The 20,609-nt window shown below is 36.8% G+C and overlaps 2 protein-coding genes across 3 annotated transcripts; one reads left to right on the forward strand and one right to left on the reverse strand.

Moving 5' to 3' along the window:
* The first annotated feature begins 1,011 nt into the window (after positions 1–1,011).
* Positions 1,012–14,439, forward strand: ncam3 (neural cell adhesion molecule 3). Its single transcript, XM_057339791.1, has 16 exons — positions 1,012–1,350; positions 2,747–2,818; positions 3,189–3,386; positions 4,054–4,191; positions 4,993–5,145; positions 5,234–5,351; positions 5,479–5,633; positions 6,767–6,900; positions 7,320–7,437; positions 8,349–8,516; positions 8,606–8,725; positions 10,794–10,921; positions 11,474–11,639; positions 11,758–11,947; positions 12,391–12,516; positions 13,580–14,439. The coding sequence occupies exons 1-16, from the start codon at positions 1,287–1,289 to the stop codon at positions 13,617–13,619; spliced, it is 2,088 nt and encodes a 695-aa protein (XP_057195774.1). The 5' UTR covers positions 1,012–1,286; the 3' UTR covers positions 13,620–14,439.
* On the reverse strand, positions 14,421–20,320 carry cd22 (cd22 molecule). 2 transcript variants are annotated; one of them, XM_057339793.1, is made up of 8 exons: positions 18,442–20,320; positions 17,858–18,226; positions 17,149–17,415; positions 16,669–16,938; positions 16,409–16,499; positions 15,047–15,086; positions 14,844–14,965; positions 14,421–14,532 (listed from the first exon to the last, which is right to left on the reverse strand). In XM_057339793.1, exons 1-8 carry the CDS (start codon positions 18,479–18,481, stop codon positions 14,463–14,465), a joined length of 1,269 nt encoding a protein of 422 aa, XP_057195776.1. In that variant the 5' UTR covers positions 18,482–20,320; the 3' UTR covers positions 14,421–14,462. The 2 variants fall into 2 exon arrangements, with proteins under 2 accessions (XP_057195776.1, XP_057195777.1); XM_057339794.1 differs by lacking the exons at positions 14,421–14,532; positions 14,844–14,965 and having other exon boundaries at positions 15,052–15,149.
* Between the last annotated feature and the right edge of the window lie 289 nt (positions 20,321–20,609).

A 20,609-nucleotide genomic window follows, 5' to 3' on the forward strand; every position in this document is an offset into this window, starting at 1 on the left:
ACTAAATCGCATCGTGAGATCAGAATCGTGACTCGCATCGCATCGTGAGCTGAGTGAATCGTTACATCCCTAGTTATGTTTGATGTAATTATAATATGATGGTCATGATAATGCCACTTTATAGTAGTCATCAAATGATACAAAATCCTCTTAAATACAGTGCTGATGCGTGAAGGCACATCCCATGAGGATGCAACAACACAATACAACACAACAGCTATTGTTTTCCACACGCAAACGTGCTGAGTTGTAATTTATTAGAGCAGGTGAGTCAGACTGAGGTAGATCGTGCAGACAGAGACAGAAATAACCTTTTGTTTGTTTGTTAAAACTTCTCCGCTGATTAAACGACTATGATACGTGACTGTATAATCATCACATCCCCTAAAGCAGAAGAAGATGAAGAAATGTTCATCCATTATAATGTCTTAACACTCAATAACTTCAGGTCTTGCTCTAGAGACCAAAGTTTATTAGACTTTGTTATTTATAGATACGCCCCATGGTTGATTCAACTATATTTTCTAGGTTAATTTAAACCACTGGTTGGGTTTGTCCATTTTACCCAACCATGTGTTAAGACATTGAGCATTGAATGAATTATTTTTTCCACATTTTGGAGTAATTTTGCATCTTCCGCGTAGTGACCCTTTGACTAGAACTTACAGAAATATTGCCTTGAGGTCTCACCTGCCCTTGCTATCCTGAGCTCTAATTGGATGATTGTTCGTCATTATTCAGTCCATTTATTTGTTTATTTATTTTTGTAAAAAATACATTTCTCTCCACATAGCCTAACTTATTTCAGACATTCACACATGGTTTCAGATCAAATAATGAAAAAGTAAGACCATATATTTTTGAACGGTAGTGTTGAAAAATAAAATAAAATACACAAATAAATGTAAATCAAATGTATATGTGCACGTGCTACTCTTGTCGGTGTGCCTGCATTTTATCATCTTCAATAAAATGCACGATCACAAGATAAACATATCTTCCTGCATCAAGTGTCAGGGGACAGTGCAGTTTTGTTTCATCCGGTGCGCGGGAGAGGAGGGTCGGGGGCCCGCGCTGGCGTCTGGGAGGCTGCGCGTCTCCGCATCCCTGCGCGCACGTAGGATCATCTGAATGAGCGCGTCGGGATGTGGGAATCGGGACTGAGATGCTGAAGATAACGAGGTTCCTGTCTGTCTCCGTCTTGTGTGGCTCATTGCGTATAAAATCATGCCTGCCTCTCATACTGCAGTAGAGTTGTGCAGGTGTATCAGAGACTCCAGTGGCAGATGACCGCAGACATGGCCATACAGAGACAGTGTGGACTTCTCCTTTTGTGCTTTACATTTATAGGTAAGAATGAATTTCCTCAAGTACTATTATTAATATAATTTGGCACATTTTGTGCAAAACCAGAACGTTTTGACTTGATGTTGCAATATACTTTTAGACCCCAAAAATAGTTTTGCTGATAGATTTAGCCCGCTATATATTTGTATTTTTTGTGCATATTTTCAAATTGTATTTAATATATATATAAATATATTGTAGACAATATACTAAATGTGCAACATTATATTCGGTTTTACAATGAATACCATCTCCTATTTAGATTTATGCATTTGGCAGACTAAGGCTCGATTCACATTTTCGCATCTAAAACCGCGCGGAAAACGCGAGCTGCGCTGTGTTCTCCTTTTTTCCAAAGCGCCTGGACTTTGCGCTCTTCATGGCGTCTGTCGTCGCTAAGCAACCATGGGCCACGATAGCCGTTGAGACGAGGAGGTATAAACAAAGGATATATGGATTATATGCACTGAAAATACCTCGCAATAACTCTGCTACTAGATTTAGTTATGCTGTGATCATCTGTGTCTCCATTTTCATTGATCTTGTTTATATTGGCTGGTTGGTTCTTGTCACATGACCTGCGGTGCGCTTGCGGCTTTCTGAAAAGTTGAGATTTTTTCTTCTCGATGCGGCGCCGACGCGCCTGAAAAAAAGACCGCGTCTCACCGCATGCTCGTCGCGACCGCGTCGCCCCCTATTTCCGCACGGCTGCCGCGCGTCTACATTTAAAATAACGAATATGCGCGCGGAAAAGACGCGAAATGTGAAAAGTGTTTTCTGGGATCAAACCTGATATTTGCATTGCTTATGCAGTACTCAAACAATTGAGTAATAGGCCTACTGATATGTTAACTACACTTTTACATAATAAAACCAGGCATGGGTAATTTTCATAAGGCTTTAAATGTGTTCGCTCAACTGGTAGAGCATAAAAAGCAATGGCGTATCATGGGTTTAATTCCTCGGTTTGGCTTAGGCTTATACAATGTATTTTAATAAGCTGGACGTCAGTTTGAATAACAGTGTCTGCCAAATGCATAAATGTAAAGTACAGCACTTTCAAGCTTTGTAGAGTGCTGCATAATGTTCAGAAGAATGCAAGTGCAACATGTAAAGATCAATTTCTTGTACAGAAAGCATCACTTTCACCTGGATGTACGGAACATAAATGGTTGACTTCTTTGTTGCTGGATGTGTTTTAAGGTCTATACAGGAAGAAGTGCTTTGTAAGGGAAACTGGTCATTTCCAATATTCATTTACTCTTTCCCTGTCCGTCAGCCAATAATATACATTTTAGGTCTGTTTTTAAAAACTCATGACTTGATTAACTGAACTCATAAACACATGTGAAGAACGTGTAATTCATGATTAGGGGTTAAATGTTTTATTTTATTGTAGATGCTAAAGTGGATATCATTACCAGTGACCCTGATGTACAGGTCGGGAGTGATGTTCTACTCTTGTGCAAAGGTTAGTGTGTGTTTTACTGGATGATTTGACTATTAAATTGACTTTTTTGTAACACTTGAAGATGATGACATTGCATAGATTAAACTGGCCTCTGCAATAATGCTGGACTTCTTTCTTTGCTGTTTTGCAATGACTTAAATAACCCAGATGGTCTGAATTTTAGTGACTGTATAAGTCAGATTGTGTCTAGTTCACATTTTGCATGATAACCAGGAATATTCAGATAATTTATGTTTATTTTGTTTCTATTTTCAAAACACCATCACAGTACTTTTAACTAATCAGATATGATGTTACTTTTTAAAATAATCAAGGGGATTTTCTGGCATTTATTTCTTCTTCTTTATGTTGTGTGGTTGAATAAATTCAGCTGACGCAGAGGGAGATATCAGCTGGTTAAAGGATGCTGAAGAAGTTGATGAAGATCATCATTTAATTGAGAAAGTGGATGAATCATCAAATAAACTGAAGCTGAGGAACATCCAGTTGACTGACAGCGGGGTTTATACCTGCGTGTTTGAAAATGATCACGGCACCCGGAGAAGCCAATACCAGATCTATGTGTATCGTACGTTTCACATTCTCCTGCTTTAATACAGAGCACCATTTAAAGGGTGTACACCCAGGAAAAAATTACTTTCACAATCTTCCAAACCTGTAGCCTATGCTGTTATTTCTTTCTGTGAGAATTTCTAAAGAATCCGTTACATCAACTTTACCCAGTCTGTCAAAAGACAGTGGACATAATGCTACGGATGTTTAGGCTTTTTGTTTCCATTTATGCCTGACAGAGATGCTCAATAGGGTAAAAAATCTAATTTTGTTATTTTCTAAAATAACAGCATTCAGGTTTGTAATGATGGTGAATAATCAACATGTGGTTTTCGGGTCTGTGGGACCCGTTTTCAGTGTTTACAACAGAGAAGATGGAGATAAAGTGATGAATTGTTATTTTCAACTTCAGACATTTACATTTATTAGTTATTTATATTAGATATATTTATTTTTGTTACATTTAATAGATTTATTTATTATATAAATGTATATATAAATTAATTTATATATAATTTATATATAAATTTACGCATATCATAGATTACATTGACATTTTTTAAATAAGATCAGTGTAATTTAACAAAAGTCAATGACAAATATTATCAGTATATTATCCATATATGGTCATATTTTTACCAAACATTATAACTCACTCATATGACATTCTATCTTACAAACAGAGGCACCGGACTTTGGCACCACGAGGACCTATCATGAATTTCTGGTGAACCAGACAGTGAACATTCCCTGCGTGGTCTCTGGGAAGCCGGAGGTGGAAGTTCAGTGGTATCGGAACAATCGCATCATTAATGATGACGGTAGGGGCGACGGCCTCACTGTAGGTTCTTCCGATCATTCATGTGGTACGGGGTCTCCACACCTTCCTAACTCTCTGTGATGCCTGTATATGGCAGAGTGAAGGAATGGCGATGGTGGACAAACGGGGTGAGCGGGGTCTGTGCATTTATTGCCTGACCGATTTGAAACCAAATCGAGAGATGTTTCTCACCAGAGGTCGGGAAACATCTGTGAACAGTTTGTTCCATCTGAAGGTGAAGCCTTAAGAAAGCAGATCTCCAAAACATTTTGCCCTGCCCCATCTCAAGTAAACTCAAACGCCACCATTGACAAACTTATAGAAATAGTTCATCCAATAATGTGAATGTTTTTGTTGTTTACTCAAAGCTGTTTGTCATCACTTTTAGATTTTTTTGTTTTTAAGCAATGACAAAGATCACAAACTCCAACAATGACTCCAACAAATGCGTCATCATCAAATAGTCCAGTTGACTTTGAGTCTACTAAAGCCACACAATCTCTTTGTGCAACACAAAAACAAACATTTAGATTGTTATTCCCTGAAGATCTAAAATGTTACTGTTTATATTGAAAGTGTATGATCACATACAACATTTGAACATAAACGATCGCAGTATCAGAGACTTCAAAAAGACTTCAAGGACTATTTCTGAGGTGCTTTTTGGTCTGTGTTGGAGCTTGACCATTTTTGGGTGAACTGTTCCTTTAAGCGTGCATGTGGGCTTATAAAGGCTTCCTCTCATGAATCCAACGTTTTGGCTCACTTTGACATCGCTCGCTCTTCATGTCTTCCTCTTTAGGTCGTGCAGGTATAGGTCAGCTCAAAATCTTGCCCGATAGATCCTTGCAGATTGTGGGAATTCAACAGGAGGACCGTGGAACGTACACGTGTGAGGGCAGAATCAAAGGACGTCCCATCACTAGAACCCTTCAGATCTCTGTTGTTGTTAATGGTGAGGATTTAGCAAAACCAATAATGTTACCTCAGGTGGTTTAGTGTGGCCAGGTTAAATACCTTTTTTTAAACATCTCATTCTGTAGAACCACCAACTGTGCTGATTCATCAAGAAAGGAATAGTGTTTTTGCTGGACCCAACACCAGCGTGTCTATAATCTGCCTGGTGAAAGGACAACCAACCCCAAGTATCACATGGACAACGTACGTATATCAGCAGACAATGCTATGATCTTTGTTTCACACTGTGATCCTAATTTGTTTTTCTCTCCTCACTGAGCATATTTGTGTTGTATTAGATAAGTTGACTGTATATTTATTTCCCCCTCAGCCCGTCCACTTCTGATAAGTCACGTTACAACTATAACTCTGATAAGAGTGAGCTGACCATCTCCGGTGTAACCAGGAGTGATTTTGGAGAGTATGTCTGCACAGCTACCAATAAGATTGGAAACAACAGCGCCACCTTTATTCTGGACGTCTCAGGTGAGATGCAAACCCATAAACACAATGGCCATTTCTCAATATGCATTCTTCAGCGGTCTTGTTTTGTGTTCTCGCTCTACGGCATCAATAACCGTCCGGTTCCAGTACTCAAGAACACAAGAACAGAGAACGTATGAAAGTACCCGGATGTGTTTTTGATGTCAAGGATGCATCGAATGCAGCCTTGCGCGCGTACAGAACCCACTTGAGGTCCCAGAAGTCACTGCGGCGAGTCCATCCAGGCTGCCTCGCAAGACCGGTCTCACAAGTCCGTTCTTTGCGTTCCTGAAAACCTCAACATCTGCAGTTAACCTTTACATGCAGACACTAGTTGAGTAACTAAAAAATAAGTAAAACAAATAACAAAAGGACAAAACAAAGAGGAAAAAGTTCCCACATCACATCATCAAATCCATCCATCAATGTGAAAAAATATGTAAAAGAAATGTGAGAAAAAACTCTTGGTTTCAACTCAAGTCTTATCATTATGTTTTCTTGCTCAACTTTTTTTTCACTCAGAAACACTTAAATTGTGAATGTCCCAGTTGTTTGTTTTCATCTCTATTTTATTTATTTTATAAACTGTGGGAAACTGTGTTTGGAAAAAGGTGAGTGCCAAGTAAACATTTTGTTATTGTTGAATTTTGGTGTTTATTATAGTCACAAACACAGATATGGTGAATTTGGTGTCATGCAAGCAGATGGCTTTCATTCACAATTGACAAAAAAACAAACTAAATCCATTCTGATGCTTTTGGGACATTATCATACTTGTTTATAAATCAAAATGTACTTCAAATCAAATCCCTTTCTTGTCACTCAACCATATACACAAGACAGTATGTGAAAAACTTGGGTGCAGTTCCGACCAACATGGCAGTATGACAGATATGTAGATTACAAGTAACAAGGAACTACAATACTTTACAGTAGACATTTCTTGTACAAGTGTTTAACCATAGTATTTAAAATTTTGTCAGCTTATTTTTAATATTTGCTCATGTCAATATTCTGAACTTTCAGAAGTTATGCTGAAAGGTTGATGATAACTTGCGGTAAATCTGTTCTAAATAGGGTCACAATATTCCTGAACAGCACTGGTTCATTGTTCTTATCCTCTTGATTATTTTCAGAGCGTCCTACTGTAGTTTTGGATCCAAGCAGGTTGACCATCATTCCAGGCGAAAGCGGATCTGTGCTGTGCAATGCCACCGGACATCCAACACCAACCATGCAGTGGGTCAAAAAGAGCAACCAAGTAAAAATGGTAAATACCTCTGCTCAGTTTTGATTTTTTTGCCATTTCAAATCATTTCTAATTTTATAGTGCTTTTCATGGTACACATGGTTTCAAAGCATGTTTTGGTTTCAAATTTATTTAGAGAATAAAAATGATTATCACGTACATTTATCATCATTTACATTTGTCAACTATTATGTGTATAATATGTTAGTCATGTTTAATGATAATGATTAGCGTGTAATCTTTAAAAAAGAAAAGTGAGGTTCATAGTACATCTGTGTTCATCTTTGCAGTAAATTGGGCCATTGGATTGTAATTGGGTCGTAATTTCCTTTGCTGGTCAGGGGGAGTTCTGTAAGTTTGACCCACGTGCTCATGTTTTCATGGCTCTTAATGACCTTTTTATGTCTTTTCCTGTGCTGTTTTCATGAACACATGGGCAGACCAGTGTGATGGGATCTGAGCTGATTCTTACAAATGTGACGCCCTCTGATGGTGGCTTCTACTCCTGCATAGCCAGCAATAAAGCCGGCACAACCACAGAAGACTTCCAGCTTATAAGTAAGAGCCAAGACTCTTGAAGGATAATGATGTAGAATGCATCAATCTCATCAGGGATAAACAATATAACATTTGATAAACGGATTTAGAACCCCACCCTTCAGCTTACAAAAATGCAGTTTATCAAAGTGTGCTATATACTTCTTTTAACTTAAAATAAGAAAGAATAATTTCAGTATACTCTTTATACTTTCTATGTACAGTACGTATATATTTTTACAAATATGGTGTACTTTTATATATTTAAATGAAGTATTCTGAGTTGTATTTACTCTTTTGATTCAGCAGCATATACATACTTTTTTACAAAGTTTTACATACTGTCTTAGAAACTTACATGTTCAAGTTTATATATAGTAGTAAAGATAGTTCACTTAAAGAAAACTTATAAGTATACATGTAGTATAAAAACAACTAAACTGGTAGTTTACTGAGAGTATACATCAAAGTTTACTTTCATAAACTAAAACAATGTGCTACAAGTATTGAATTAGTAAACAGTATATCTATAAGTTCACTTGGAGTATAGTTGCAGCACAAACGACAAACATAGTTGTATATTCAGTTAAAGTATACCTATAATCAACTAAAAATTGTTCATTAAGTCTTAAATGGTATTGAAATAGTACACTAACTGCACTATTACAGTACAGCATTTACTACATAAAGTATACTTACAAAATTTACTTGAACTTTATTTAAATGTACTTAATAAAATGAAGTTGAAGTACAGTATACTTATTTTTTGTAAGGTCCTAAACAGAATTTTCGAGAAATATTAATACAGTGCTGTCTTGCAAGAACTGTAATGATGATAGGGGTAGTCTATAATCACACAATATGATTATATAGTTCTAATTGTATTTTCTACAAATTTAAATAAATATACGTTTCTCTCTCTCCCTCACAAGCCTGGCCTGGGATACCCACTGAGTTCAGCGTGGCTCCGGGACCCTCATCTTCTGTCCTCATTCAAAGGGTTAAAGTGCAGGACGGAGGCACCCCCATCACCTATTACATCATTCAGTGGAAAAAACCTTCTCAAGACGACTGGGGTCAAGTTGATGTCAAGTCCACAGGTAACTTTTACACTGTTGATCAAAACTCTTCTTTTGTTGCTTTTGTTGGAATCTCGAATTCTGTGAGATGAAAGTGATTACGCTTGCAGATCCTTTGATGATCGAGGGCCTTGATCCGTACACAGAGTACTCCATTCGATTTGCAGCTAAAAACGCTTTCTATCAGGGCAACTTCTCCACCAAGCAAAAGATTTTCACACAGTCACATCGTGAGTATTGCCACTGTTTTCTCATCTCTGTTCATCTCATTTCACCTGCAGCTGACACACCTGTTTTAATTCTTATATCACAAGAATATACCTTCATAAAAATAGCTTTTATGAATATAATTGTGCTTTTTTTATTGAAAGGCCCACACAGAATCTGCACTCTTGCAGTTGATACTGTATGAAATAGCCTGAACTAAATAGTTGAAAGTATCTTAAAAAGCATTAAATAGCAAAAAAACGGAATAAATTATCATATAAATTCGAACATAAAATCTTAAAATGTCTTACCATTTAACATATTTCATCATACAAAATCCATTCTATTGATTTTCCAATCATATGAGTGCAGAATATCTGGAAAAATCTGATATGTAGGCCTACTGTGAAACTTTTTTTTTGCAGCAGGTTTGCCAGTAACTTACTGTAGATTTAATTTACACTTTAAATTTACCTAATCTTATATTTTCTGTCATAAAATAAGATAAGACTAAATATCTTAGGTTACTTTTCTTGTTATGTACACGTATCATAATTGAAGAAGTTTTAAAGATATTTTCTAGAAAACAAGACAAAAATGCTTAGGAAGAATGACCGTTTTTGCAGTGTTGCTGTGCTAATGCCAGTAATGAGACCAGTCTCTTCTTGCTTATTTTGAATCTCAAAAGTCAAAGTGTTTTCATTTTAATTAAAGTAAAGTTTCATTCAAATCGAAGACAGAACTTGTAGGAAAATTATTAAGTAGTAATTAAATCTACAGTATGTTACTGGCAAACCTGCTGCAAATCTACAGCAAAGTTTTACAGTGTAGATTCAGTTAGGGCCAAACCTTGTCTTTGTAACATGCCAAAAATAGGAAATATTGATTTATGATTGATTGATGTATCCTTGCATGCTGTCATTCTTATCATGCATAAATGTATGTTTGCTCATCAAATGTCTTCATGATTTGCTTTCATTACCCACGCTGCTTCTAATACCAAATGTCCATTCCTGCTTGATGATGATCCTCCTCCATGCTTTACCTCCTGCTGCTGGTCCATGGCCCGGTCCATTGCCTTATTCTGACATCCTCTGTAGATGGTAAATCTAAATCTTTGAATGCATATCTCCAGTTGATAGGCTAAACGCATGCCTAATTGTTTACTGTGATATAGAGGTGTGGAAATGAGTTTGCCTTTATACTTAAAACGCTGAAGGAAACCTAGATAGAGTTTTAGTAAATTCACATTTATCAGAGATCTTAACATTAAACAATGTACTAATGGTTTCCTTTAATATGATTTTCATACCTCCTATATCTTGGTAAATGATTTTGGAGCTTATCCACTGGATTGTTAGTTTATTGTGATCAAATCCAACATTGTTTTATGTTCTTGAGTGGCCCAACCAGCCCTAGTAGATCTAACAATGTTTGAACTGTCAACAGTTTTCAGAGAAATCAACCAACTAAAAAAATATGGCGCTGTATAGCACTAAAAGTGGTTCTTGGCTCGTAATCATTCCAATTTAAGTGCATGCTATATAGAACCATATCTTGGTGCTTCAGCAGTTCTTTGGAATGACTGAGGCGCTAAAGAACCATACAGTGGCTTAAAGGGTTCTTTATACGGAAGTGGTGTTATATAGCACCTCAGTCATCCCAAAGAACCATAGAAGAACATTTAAAGAACCTCTGAAGAACCACTGAAGCACCAAGAAGTGGTTATATGATTACGAGCCAAGAACCACTTTTAGTGCTATATAGCACCATTTTTTTTAGAACTGACTTTCCACATTAAGTAATAGAAGAAAATATGTTTTTTAACTTTAATAGAACAAATGGCTTCTGTAAATCTGTTCAATGAATTGATTCAGTAATTCATTGTTCACAGTAAAAAAGTAAAACAACATGCCTTGATTAAGTTCAACTACATTTTATTGTGTAGTATTGTGTATCATTAAAACATGAGTCCATGTGTTTTGAAATCGCAGTTTCAAGTGCGACAGAAAAATTGGGTGGAAAAATAATGGATAAAACTTGAGAGGTACATGTTCCTCTTATCTGATGTTTCCTTATCTCCACATTCAGGAGAACCTAGCACCCCTGTTCTCTCTCTGAGCGAGAAGAAGTTAGAGAAGAACTCAGTCTCAATCCCCATTAAACAGATAAATGATGAAGGTTCACCCACCCTGCACTATGTTGTACGATACAAAATGGTGAGTCTGAAACTAAAATCTTTATTCATTTATACGGTACGCTTTTTTTTTGTGTAGGGCTATTAAATGATTAATCCCAATGAATCGCATCCGAAATAAAAATTTGCGTTAATGTACTGTGCATATTTATTTTGTATTATAAACACATATATTTAGGAAATATTTGCATGTGAATATTTACTGTATATATAATTTAAAATACTATCGCTTCAGATTACAACCCACATTTCATGAGTTTTGTATGTTATATTTTTCTTAAATAAATACATGCATGTGTATGTTTCATAATGAATATGCACAGTACATAGACATATATTATGTAAACACAAAATTTAATTCTGGATGCAATTAATTGTGATTAATTGTTTAACAGCCCTAGTTTTGTGTGATCCAGCATTTATGTTATGATTAAGTATAAACTTCAAATGCAGCTGTATCACCATAAACAAAAAATAACGATAATGCAAAATAACTTAGCTTTTACTTTCTGTCTGAATACCTGTAAAGCAAATGTAATGCTAAGCAATATATTGTGTCATATATTTGTAACAGAACAAGGAAAATGAGGACTGGACGGAGAAACAAATGCCTGGAAACCTGAGCAAAATCCATCTGCATAATCTCCAGTACAACTCGGACTATCAGATGGAAGTTTTTGCAGTAAACCACAACGGCTCCTCCAGCTCTACCCATGTTAACTTCACCATCCCTCAACCTGGTAAGATTGATTAAAGCAAGCCTAGAAAAGTGTCAAATGTTTTTTTTAAATGATGAGATTCTTTATATTGTTATTCAACCTCTGAAACATTATTGAGCATTTTCTCTCTCTCCTGCAGTTAGTCAGCCGAGTTTGGGTAAAGGTGGGGTTGTGGGCATCGTCATGTTCATTTTCCTGCTGCTGATGCTATCTGTAGATGCTTTCTGCTGCTACACCAACCACTGCGGCTTGCTTAATTTCGTTGCTCGTAAACTATTTGGACACAAAGAACCCGAGTCTAAAGGCATGGATGAAGAGGCGAATAATGTGTAAGAAAGCTTTTGGTTTCATTACTGCAAAGCAAAGACAAACTATATGTCGTAGTTTTCCTACAAAGAATCATTGCACATCATGTTAGCTTGTGTTGAATAAATCTGATTTCATCAGATTGCACGGAATTATTTAAAGGAACAGGTCACCCAAAACTCGAACTGAGCCAGATTATAGCGCTGTGTGACCTGAATTTGCATCATTGCTTTTATTAATAATATCTTTTACACATGACTTTCAATTTTGAGTGCACTTTTTCTTTAAGTGTATCATAGCCATTGTATAATGTTATTCTTTCTTGTTAAAAATAAAAAGTCTTATTCTCACTCTCAACTGGAATTTAATCATAATGGCAAAAACATTTTTACACTGTACAAATGGAACATATGGCTCTCTATCTGTTTCCTGTGTGATTTAAGTCCACGTGTGTCTCTCCATACAGAGACGTGAAGTTGAGTGGGCTTGAACTACCACGAGGCAGCATCCCCAAACTTCAGGCACCCAAAGGGGCAGTGAATGGCGTTCATTCAGAGGTCACGTGTGACAAAGCACCTCTTACCAAATTCGAGTAGGTGCCAATCTCAAAAGGGTGGATGCAGAGTATCAAATCTGTCATCCACAAAAAATGGCATGTGGGTTTTATGCTGCAGTGTATTTGAAGAACACTGCAGTATTGGAGATGTTTTGGAGATGGAGATGTATTGTTTATGTACGATTCGGAAAAGACCAAAAATGAACATTTTGTCATCATTTACTCATTTTACACTGTGTCTACACCAGACGCGACCGGCGTGACGCAACAAGACAACGGCTTGCTCTTAACGCTGGATTCACATGGAGCGTCAGCGTCAACGCTTCTCATTTACTTTGAATGGGTGACGTCATGTGCTGCCGAACTGAATTGTGGGTCTGTCAGCGTCGCTTCACTGGCGTTGCTTGCGGCAAGAAGTTGACCATTTCTCAACTTTTCAAGCGCCAACGCAGGTGTCAGCCAATCAGATCACCTTATGCAAATAACCAGCAGGCGCTAGCCAGATACGTTCATGCAAGACCGGAGGACAATTTAACTGGCTGTTGTCACTATGACGATCGCGTCGGCCACGCTTCAGACACGCCCTCCGTCAAGCGTTAACGCTGACGCCCCGTGTGATCGGAGCGTAATGGGATTGTCGTGTCGTGTCGCGTCGCGCCGCATCCAGTGTGGACAAAATTTAAAATTAGGTTCTAGCGCGTTCTATTGTCTTTTACCGTGTCGCATCACGCCGCGTCCGGTGTAGACACGGTGTTAATGTCGATGACACAAACCAGACATTTAATAATCTCATTTTGAGTTTTAAGGAAGAAATCGATTAAATATGGGTTTAGTATGATAATATGAAAATAAATAAACAGTGAGAAAATCTTTATGTTCAGGTGAAAATTTTTATAAGTCAAGTTGTAATTCGTTATTTTTCCTACTGCCATTTTTTAATCCTTTACCTCATGTGATCTTGTTTATGTCTCCCCCAAAAAACCTGTTCAAACAACAAAGCACACGTGCACAGAAAGCAGCTTCAGAATCTTTCTGTATTTACTTTCAGAATAGCATGTGAGTAATTACGCCTGTAGAAACAACTTTTGTCTTTTTGTAGGAAAAAACCAGACACCACTGATCCAGCTACAGAAGCGTAGACCAAGAGGACCATCCAAATCTACCGTGTGAAGAAACTTCACATTCATCTCAGGTCGTCTTTTGGGCTTCAAGGTGAAGCGTGTCATTTTTTATGTTAAAAAACGTCTCCTGATGCGGTCAAGAACAAACATACAAACGTAAGCAAGACGACTGTGACTCACAGGAACGAGTTTGGACTTTGTGTTTTGTGATTGAGTTAAATATACACACACAGTTTGTGTAGAGATCCAGCACTGTATAAGTGACAACCGCTGCTAATGCAAGTTCAGGCAGATAAATGAGGAAAGCAGCTATTTCTCAGTCTTTACCTGAATTAAATCGTAGAAAAAAGTGTTTTATTACTGTAATACTGGGAGCATCATGATTCTCCGGGGCATTGCTACTGTTAATTTATTGCGCATTTAACATATGCTTGTAGAAAGAATTGTATATTACTTTGCATAAAGAGAAAAAACAACATTTATATTACGTTTTTATATAAACTTTTATATTTATATTTCATTTTATATTACATTAAATGAATAAATTTTTGATCTTGATATTAACTGTGGATGTAAATACAATTACATGCAGGCAGATGGACATGATGTATATAGACTTAATCATTTTTACAGTATATTGTATATATTATTTTTGTCATGCTTTTGCATTCATTGTAATGTATGACCCAATAATGACTGTATTCATTTATTCTGTGTTGTTAGTATCTTTAGTGTTTGCAAAAAAAGATGTATTCATCCCTAATGTTGAAACAACTACTGAAATGTGATGATTTTGAATAAAAAGAAAGAAATACAGTATATACACCTGCTTGCTGAAAATGATTATATGCTTAGATTTGTTCAGTGATCTTCTTTGTTCTTAGGTATGCTGTAGATCACTGTACTGTCCTCCTGACTGTTGTGCCGTGGTCTACAAAAAAAATCATACATGTGGTTTATGAATATAATATACTGCTGTCCGTAAATACTTAGATTAGAAAAGGCTGTATTCAAATGACACCATTGATATTGAGCAGTTAGTAAAAAATAATTATAATGTACTTTCCAACAGTCTTCTGTTAGCTTTGCAGATATGTTGATATGCATTTATAATAAAAAAAAGCAATTACTTTTCTGACACACATGATGTAGATATTAGTCTCTACTGATCTAATGATCTGAATCAGGTGTGATGGATTAGGAAGACATTTGTAGGATTTGGAAATCGATTGAGCTGTTTACCTGTCTGAAGATGATGGAGGAAGCATTAGATCTGCATATATCAGGTTGGTAACGTTTTCTTCAAATTGCAGTGATTTTTTCAGGTTTTCATAGACCTCCTCTGTGAATGTGACTGTAGTTGTCTGTTCAGAGCAAATTTACAGTAAGTATAGACATTTTTGCTTATTTAAACCAATAGAATTCAAGTTTGTTTAATTGAATACCTTTTCCGTGAACTGCTTCTTTGATATGAACTGCTTTCTCCTAAAGATGAGAACACAATTTACACTTCAGCTTTAAGGTGCAGTGTGTAATTTTCTGGAGGATCTATTGACAGAAGTGCAATATAATATACATAACTATGAGGTGTATAAAGACCTTATATAATGAAGCATTATGTTTTTATTACCTTAGAATGAGCTATTTATATCTACATACACGGGTCCACTTACATGGAATTCACCATGTTGTTTCTACAGTAGCCCTTAACGGACAAACTGCTCTACAGAGCGTGTTTCATAAATAAGTTATTTCCTTCGGCAAAGAAGCGAAAACGGGATGACATCTAAAGGGCTGTTCACATTATAACGATAACTATAACATTTTAAAAATAGTTATTAATTCAGGAGAATAGCGGGGTTCACGCCATAACGATAAAGATACAGAGAACGATATCATTGGGATCACGTTCAGAACGATTTTTTCCAGCAGATGAACGAAAAAACATACTGTCAGGCAGTTTCTGGCGGATAACGTTTGACTATTGGTGATCGCAACGCGTGTTTTATGTCTGGATTAAAGACTGTAGTGGTCGGAAAGCGGTGTGTTTACGGCGGGATATTAAACGCTTATGAGTTTAAGCAAGCTGGCAAAATATATGTTTTACATCCCGGACACGAGCGCACCTTCAGCCTTCAAAGAGAGCATCCAGCCTTAGCTGTCATAGTTTGGAGAAAAGTCTTTAAGGAATGAAAACGAAAGCATCAGCAGCAGGTCATCTACATTCACTTCAGTGACTGGGAACACTGTAGCGGGCTGTGTGTGGATGCAAATATAGGCCTAGTTAGTAACAGTTATCATTATCATTATAATGTGAATGGCCCTTTAGTCCTGTGTCAGCCGTAGTGCTTCAAAATGGATGGGTGGAGTGAGCCGTTGGTTGCAATTTACAACCTCACCGCAAGATGTCGCTAAATTTCCGACCTTTAAGACGATAAATTGATTGCATAAACCATCTTTAAGTTTAAATGCGTTCGTTTATATATTGTAAATTTTGGAAAATGAACACAACATTGGTGAGCTCCATGTTGTCCTGTTCACAATGTTATTCGTTTTAAAAAAATCTGCCTGTCTGTGGTCAAGTTACTGAAATAATGTATTGGGAAATAACGTTCATTCTCTGGCTTAAAGTTAGCACAACCTGAGCAGGGCAAGACTAAATGATGGGGGAAATGACCTCAAGGGCTTGAGTAATTGTTGTTCCATCCAAATTTCTGTTAAATTCAGGACGAGATTAACATTGTGTTCTCTCAGTATGTCATCAGTATATTATGACATAGAACTTGCTGAAATCCTCATCCACTCACCTTTTCATAAGACCGAAGATAATCAATGTTAAGGCAATTCCAAATAATAATGCAGCCATGGTGAACAGCAAGAAATGTGGACGATCGTGCACTAAAAACAAAGTAAATATGATTACCACCTATAGGACCACATAATGCAATGCGCTTGACTCACAAATGAGGTCGTATAACAGTTTGAAACATTTATTGTGAAATAATTCAGTAAGATAGATTTAAATTCAGAATATATAGACAAATTCATTATTCTTTATTTGTATTACCTTTAACTTTTAGTTCTATGACTGTAGAGCTCTGAGAACCCATGTCGTTCATGGCAACACAGAAGTACCGTCCAGCATCCTTTTGATCCACAGTTCTTAGTATGCGTTTACTATCATATCCCACATAAGAGACGTTTGTATCGCTGATTTTGAACCAGGTGTAGTTTGTCAAAGCAGGGTTGGCATTGCTTATACATTTGAGAGTCACTGAGTCTCCTTCCTCTATCTCTCCGGATGGGAAGATGGTTATTTGCACATTTTTTGGACTGTCTGTGGGGAGAACACATTATCGTTTGTAAAGGCACGGGATCTGTATTGCAAGGGAACACTGCAGTTGCTACGACTGCATAACAGATTGTGTCAGTATAGTGAAATCAAAAAGTTTCCTTTGAAACTCTGGGATTTCTCAATCACTGTGGTCATAGAGGTCAGTGCCAGTCGCGCTTTCAGGAACAAGTTGCAGGTTAAACGTGTACTTACATCTTACGTCAAGCAATGTTTCATTTGTTGCGGTTCTGTCGCTGTTGTTCAGACCGCAGGAGTAGTTGCCAAAATCCTGGTGAGAGACGGAGGAGAATGTGAACTCTTGCTCTGTGGCCTGCGGTAGCAGAAGTCCGTTTTTAAACCAGACAAACGGCCCTTTTCGTGGGGTGCAGTTTTCTGTACTGCACCTCAATGTGACCGAGTCCCCTTCATAGACCTCTCCATTTGTCTTTTGTGTATTCACCGTTACTCCGAAGGGCAGACCTGTTGATAGATAGATTCATCAAACGAAACATGGATAAAACAGGATAAATGGGGATTAAAAATAACACAAAAATGTCATTTTATAACGAAAGAAAACTGCAGAAATATTGCTATATTGTCATTGAGTAGATACAGTATATCAGTGGTTCTCAAACTTTTTTGTTGTAAGACCCCCTTTGTGTAGAGGGCATCGCTTTGCGGCCCCCCTAAATAAAGACTTATAATCTTAAACTTAAAATTTTAATTAAACCAAAAACATTCAGTTATACTATGCTGAAACATTAATTCTTTTGGTTGGTGGTCTTATTTTTCTGATGTTTAATTAAACAAAATTTATGATAAATTTCTATATTTCATGAAATTCCACTAAATACAGTATGTGTCCCCCTGCAACCATCAGGGGTCCCCAGTTTGAGATCCACTGCAGTATATATACGTTTACCTGCTACATTGAGATCAATGCCATTTGATCCAGTGAATTTTCCAAACTGATATTGTGTTTCAAAGCGAAAGAAGTATCTTCCAATGTCTTTTTTAGAGACGTTGTGTAATGTTAAGCTGCAGTTTCTGTCTTGGTTTGCAAACGTTGTTCTGTTTTTGTAACGTTTGTGGATCTCTGCAGGATTTGAGTGGTAGACAAACCTTCCCTCCTGTGAGCCGTCTTGTTTTTCATATGCTCTCGGCTTGAACCATTTTGAAGTTACAATTCTACCATACAGAAAGTCAAAAGAGCAGCTGAACTCAACAGAGGAGCTTTCAAACACACATATGGATTTAGGGCTGTATAAAACTGACCATGAAGCCACGGCAGCTGAAACAAACACAATAATTTTGTTACGATTTATTCAATGTCAAATGCATGTAACACAGAAATGTAAAAATCTATGATAATAACAGACAATGCATAGCTACCAATGCATTAGATATGACCCATCTGCATTCAGTTATTATTTATTATAACATTTATGTTTTGTCTGAACTATGGAAGAGTTACTTGAAAACTACTTAAATGAAGCTCAAACTCACCCGACAGAAAGAGCTGCATCAATATGCTGATGTGAAACATGGGCAGTCACTTCACAAATTTAATCTAAGTAGAATACACTCAAATTTTTACATGTGTCAGTTTTTAAGGTTCGGTATTACACAATAACCGGCCTTACGCAACAAACAGAAATTTCCTGTAATGTGACGCATAACTTCCTTAAACTACAAGAGCAGTAAATGTGTAAACTGAGGTGGCTGATTTTAGGTTCACAGCTTTCTTTAAAGGGGATAGTTCACCCAAAAATAAAAATTCTTCCGTCATTTATTCACCCTCATGTTCAAAACATGTATATGACTCTTTCGTCTGTGAATCACCAAAGACAATATTTTGAGAAATGTCTCATTGGTTTTGTGTCCATACAATGGAAGTCAATGGGGGTCAATGTTGTTTGCTGGCCAAACATTCTTCAAAATATCTTCTTTTGTGTTTTGCAGAAGAAAGTCACGCAGGTTTAAAAAATACAAGGGTGAATATATGGTGAAAGAATTCTAATTTTTTGGGTGAACTATCCCTTTAAAGGCTCAGCATACATGTTCACAGAGAGCAGGGTGGCCTGTCAGGACTCAATTTCCAAGATTGTCAAGAGAAGAGTGGCAAAGTATTTCAAATCCAAAGAGATGAGACACAATTAGCTTCATTACCATAAAGAGTGTTTATTGAGAAACATACAAAGTACTATGGCTACAATAGTTTAAATTCATGCCGATGAAACTATAAAATATCAAGATTAAAGCCCATTGCACATTGAGTCTGAAATTTGCGTCCGAAATTTCCGCACGTTAAAAAATAAATACGACCTCACGTTGTGTCAATCACATTTACACACTGCCTCCGAAAAAAATTCGGACCGGGTTCGATTTTCTGCGTTTTTCGCATCCGTCAAGCATTTTGAGTGGCCTTTTTTAACAATTCAGAGACACCGTACAAACGAGAGCCAAATACGAAAAAACGCATACGAAAATTTCGGACTGTATGTGCAAAGACCTTAACAGTGAGCATAAATGAAAACTACAACAAGCACCAAACAAATAAACACAAACTGTAAATGACAAAATTGTCATTAATTTAGAAAGCAAGCAAGCACAGTACATTTAAGCTATGTCATGACATGACATTTCCAGTCCTCCTCTTTGAAAAAAAGTCTGTATTTGTGGGTTATACAGTCCAGCATAATAACTAAAACTACTGTATTTAGTTAATGCAGCATCTTTATAATGCATCTTAAATGTAATTGTCATTTAAATATTCTGATAAATACACAAAACGACAACAAATGTACACTACAGTCAAAAGTTTGGAAACACCTATTTATTTATATTTTTTCTACCTTTTACAATAATAGTAAACTCAACTACTATAGGAGGACAACTGTAACTGTGGGAATTATGTTGCAAATAAAACCATCTAAAATAAATCAAAACTATGTTACATTTACGCAGTTTGCACTTTTATACAAAGCAACTTGTATTGCATGACATTTTTTTTCTGAGTATGTGCCGTCCCTGGGTTCGAACCCCTGAACTTAGAGTTGAGCTTCAGGAATTATAATACAGGTTTAACAGGTCTCGCTCTGGCTGTAACTAGTGCTCTGTTTTCTTTCATCCGTTTAAATAAAGATATGTTGACACAAATGTATTCTTGTCTCCAAAATGTTCAAACATTTAAGCAAAAACCTTGAGATGAAAAGATTTTTAAGATTATTCGAAACATTTCAGTCACGCGTTTCCAAACGTTTTGCACTTTACGCACAGCTCCAGTGAACGCACAGAAAATGTAAAAATCCTTCAACACTTCACAAAGCAGTAGGCTACATTATGAGTGTGTTATTCTGGTTGTATATCATATTGAAATCTAATGTGCATCAGATCAGCAACGGCAGTGGAAAGCCCGCATTATATCGGCAACATCACTCCTCATGAACAAGTATAATAAACAGTCAGCAAGAGGATTCAGAAACAGCAGACCAGTTACACAATTATAGAGTTTCTGATGTGCCAAATTGCGCACAAACTCGCGGTTAGTAACATAGAAATAAAAACTCGTAACTGAGTGCGGGAGGATGACAAGCGTGTAATTTATCAGCACGAGGAACAAACTGCCCAAAATCATTTTGCGCTTCTGTGAAGTCAGTGATATTGCGTGAGAC

The sequence above is a fragment of the Triplophysa rosa genome, linkage group LG8 (genome assembly GCF_024868665.1).
Source record: "Triplophysa rosa linkage group LG8, Trosa_1v2, whole genome shotgun sequence".
Lineage (NCBI taxonomy): Eukaryota > Metazoa > Chordata > Actinopteri > Cypriniformes > Nemacheilidae > Triplophysa > Triplophysa rosa.

Excerpts from the sequence above, each read along its gene's own strand:
- ncam3 (XM_057339791.1), top strand. The coding sequence starts at position 1,287 with ATGACCGCAGACATGGCCATACAGAGACAGTGTGGACTTCTCCTTTTG. Across the intron at positions 1,351-2,746 it reads TTTGTGCTTTACATTTATAG|ATGCTAAAGTGGATATCATT; the intron begins GTAAGAATGAAT and ends ATTTTATTGTAG. Across the intron at positions 6,901-7,319 it reads AGAGCAACCAAGTAAAAATG|ACCAGTGTGATGGGATCTGA; the intron begins GTAAATACCTCT and ends ACACATGGGCAG.
- cd22 (XM_057339793.1), bottom strand. The coding sequence starts at position 18,481 with ATGTTTCACATCAGCATATTGATGCAGCTCTTTCTGTCGG. Across the intron at positions 17,416-17,857 it reads CATTGATCTCAATGTAGCAG|GTCTGCCCTTCGGAGTAACG; the intron begins GTAAACGTATAT and ends ATCTATCAACAG. Across the intron at positions 16,500-16,668 it reads CATAGAACTAAAAGTTAAAG|TGCACGATCGTCCACATTTC; the intron begins GTAATACAAATA and ends CTTTGTTTTTAG.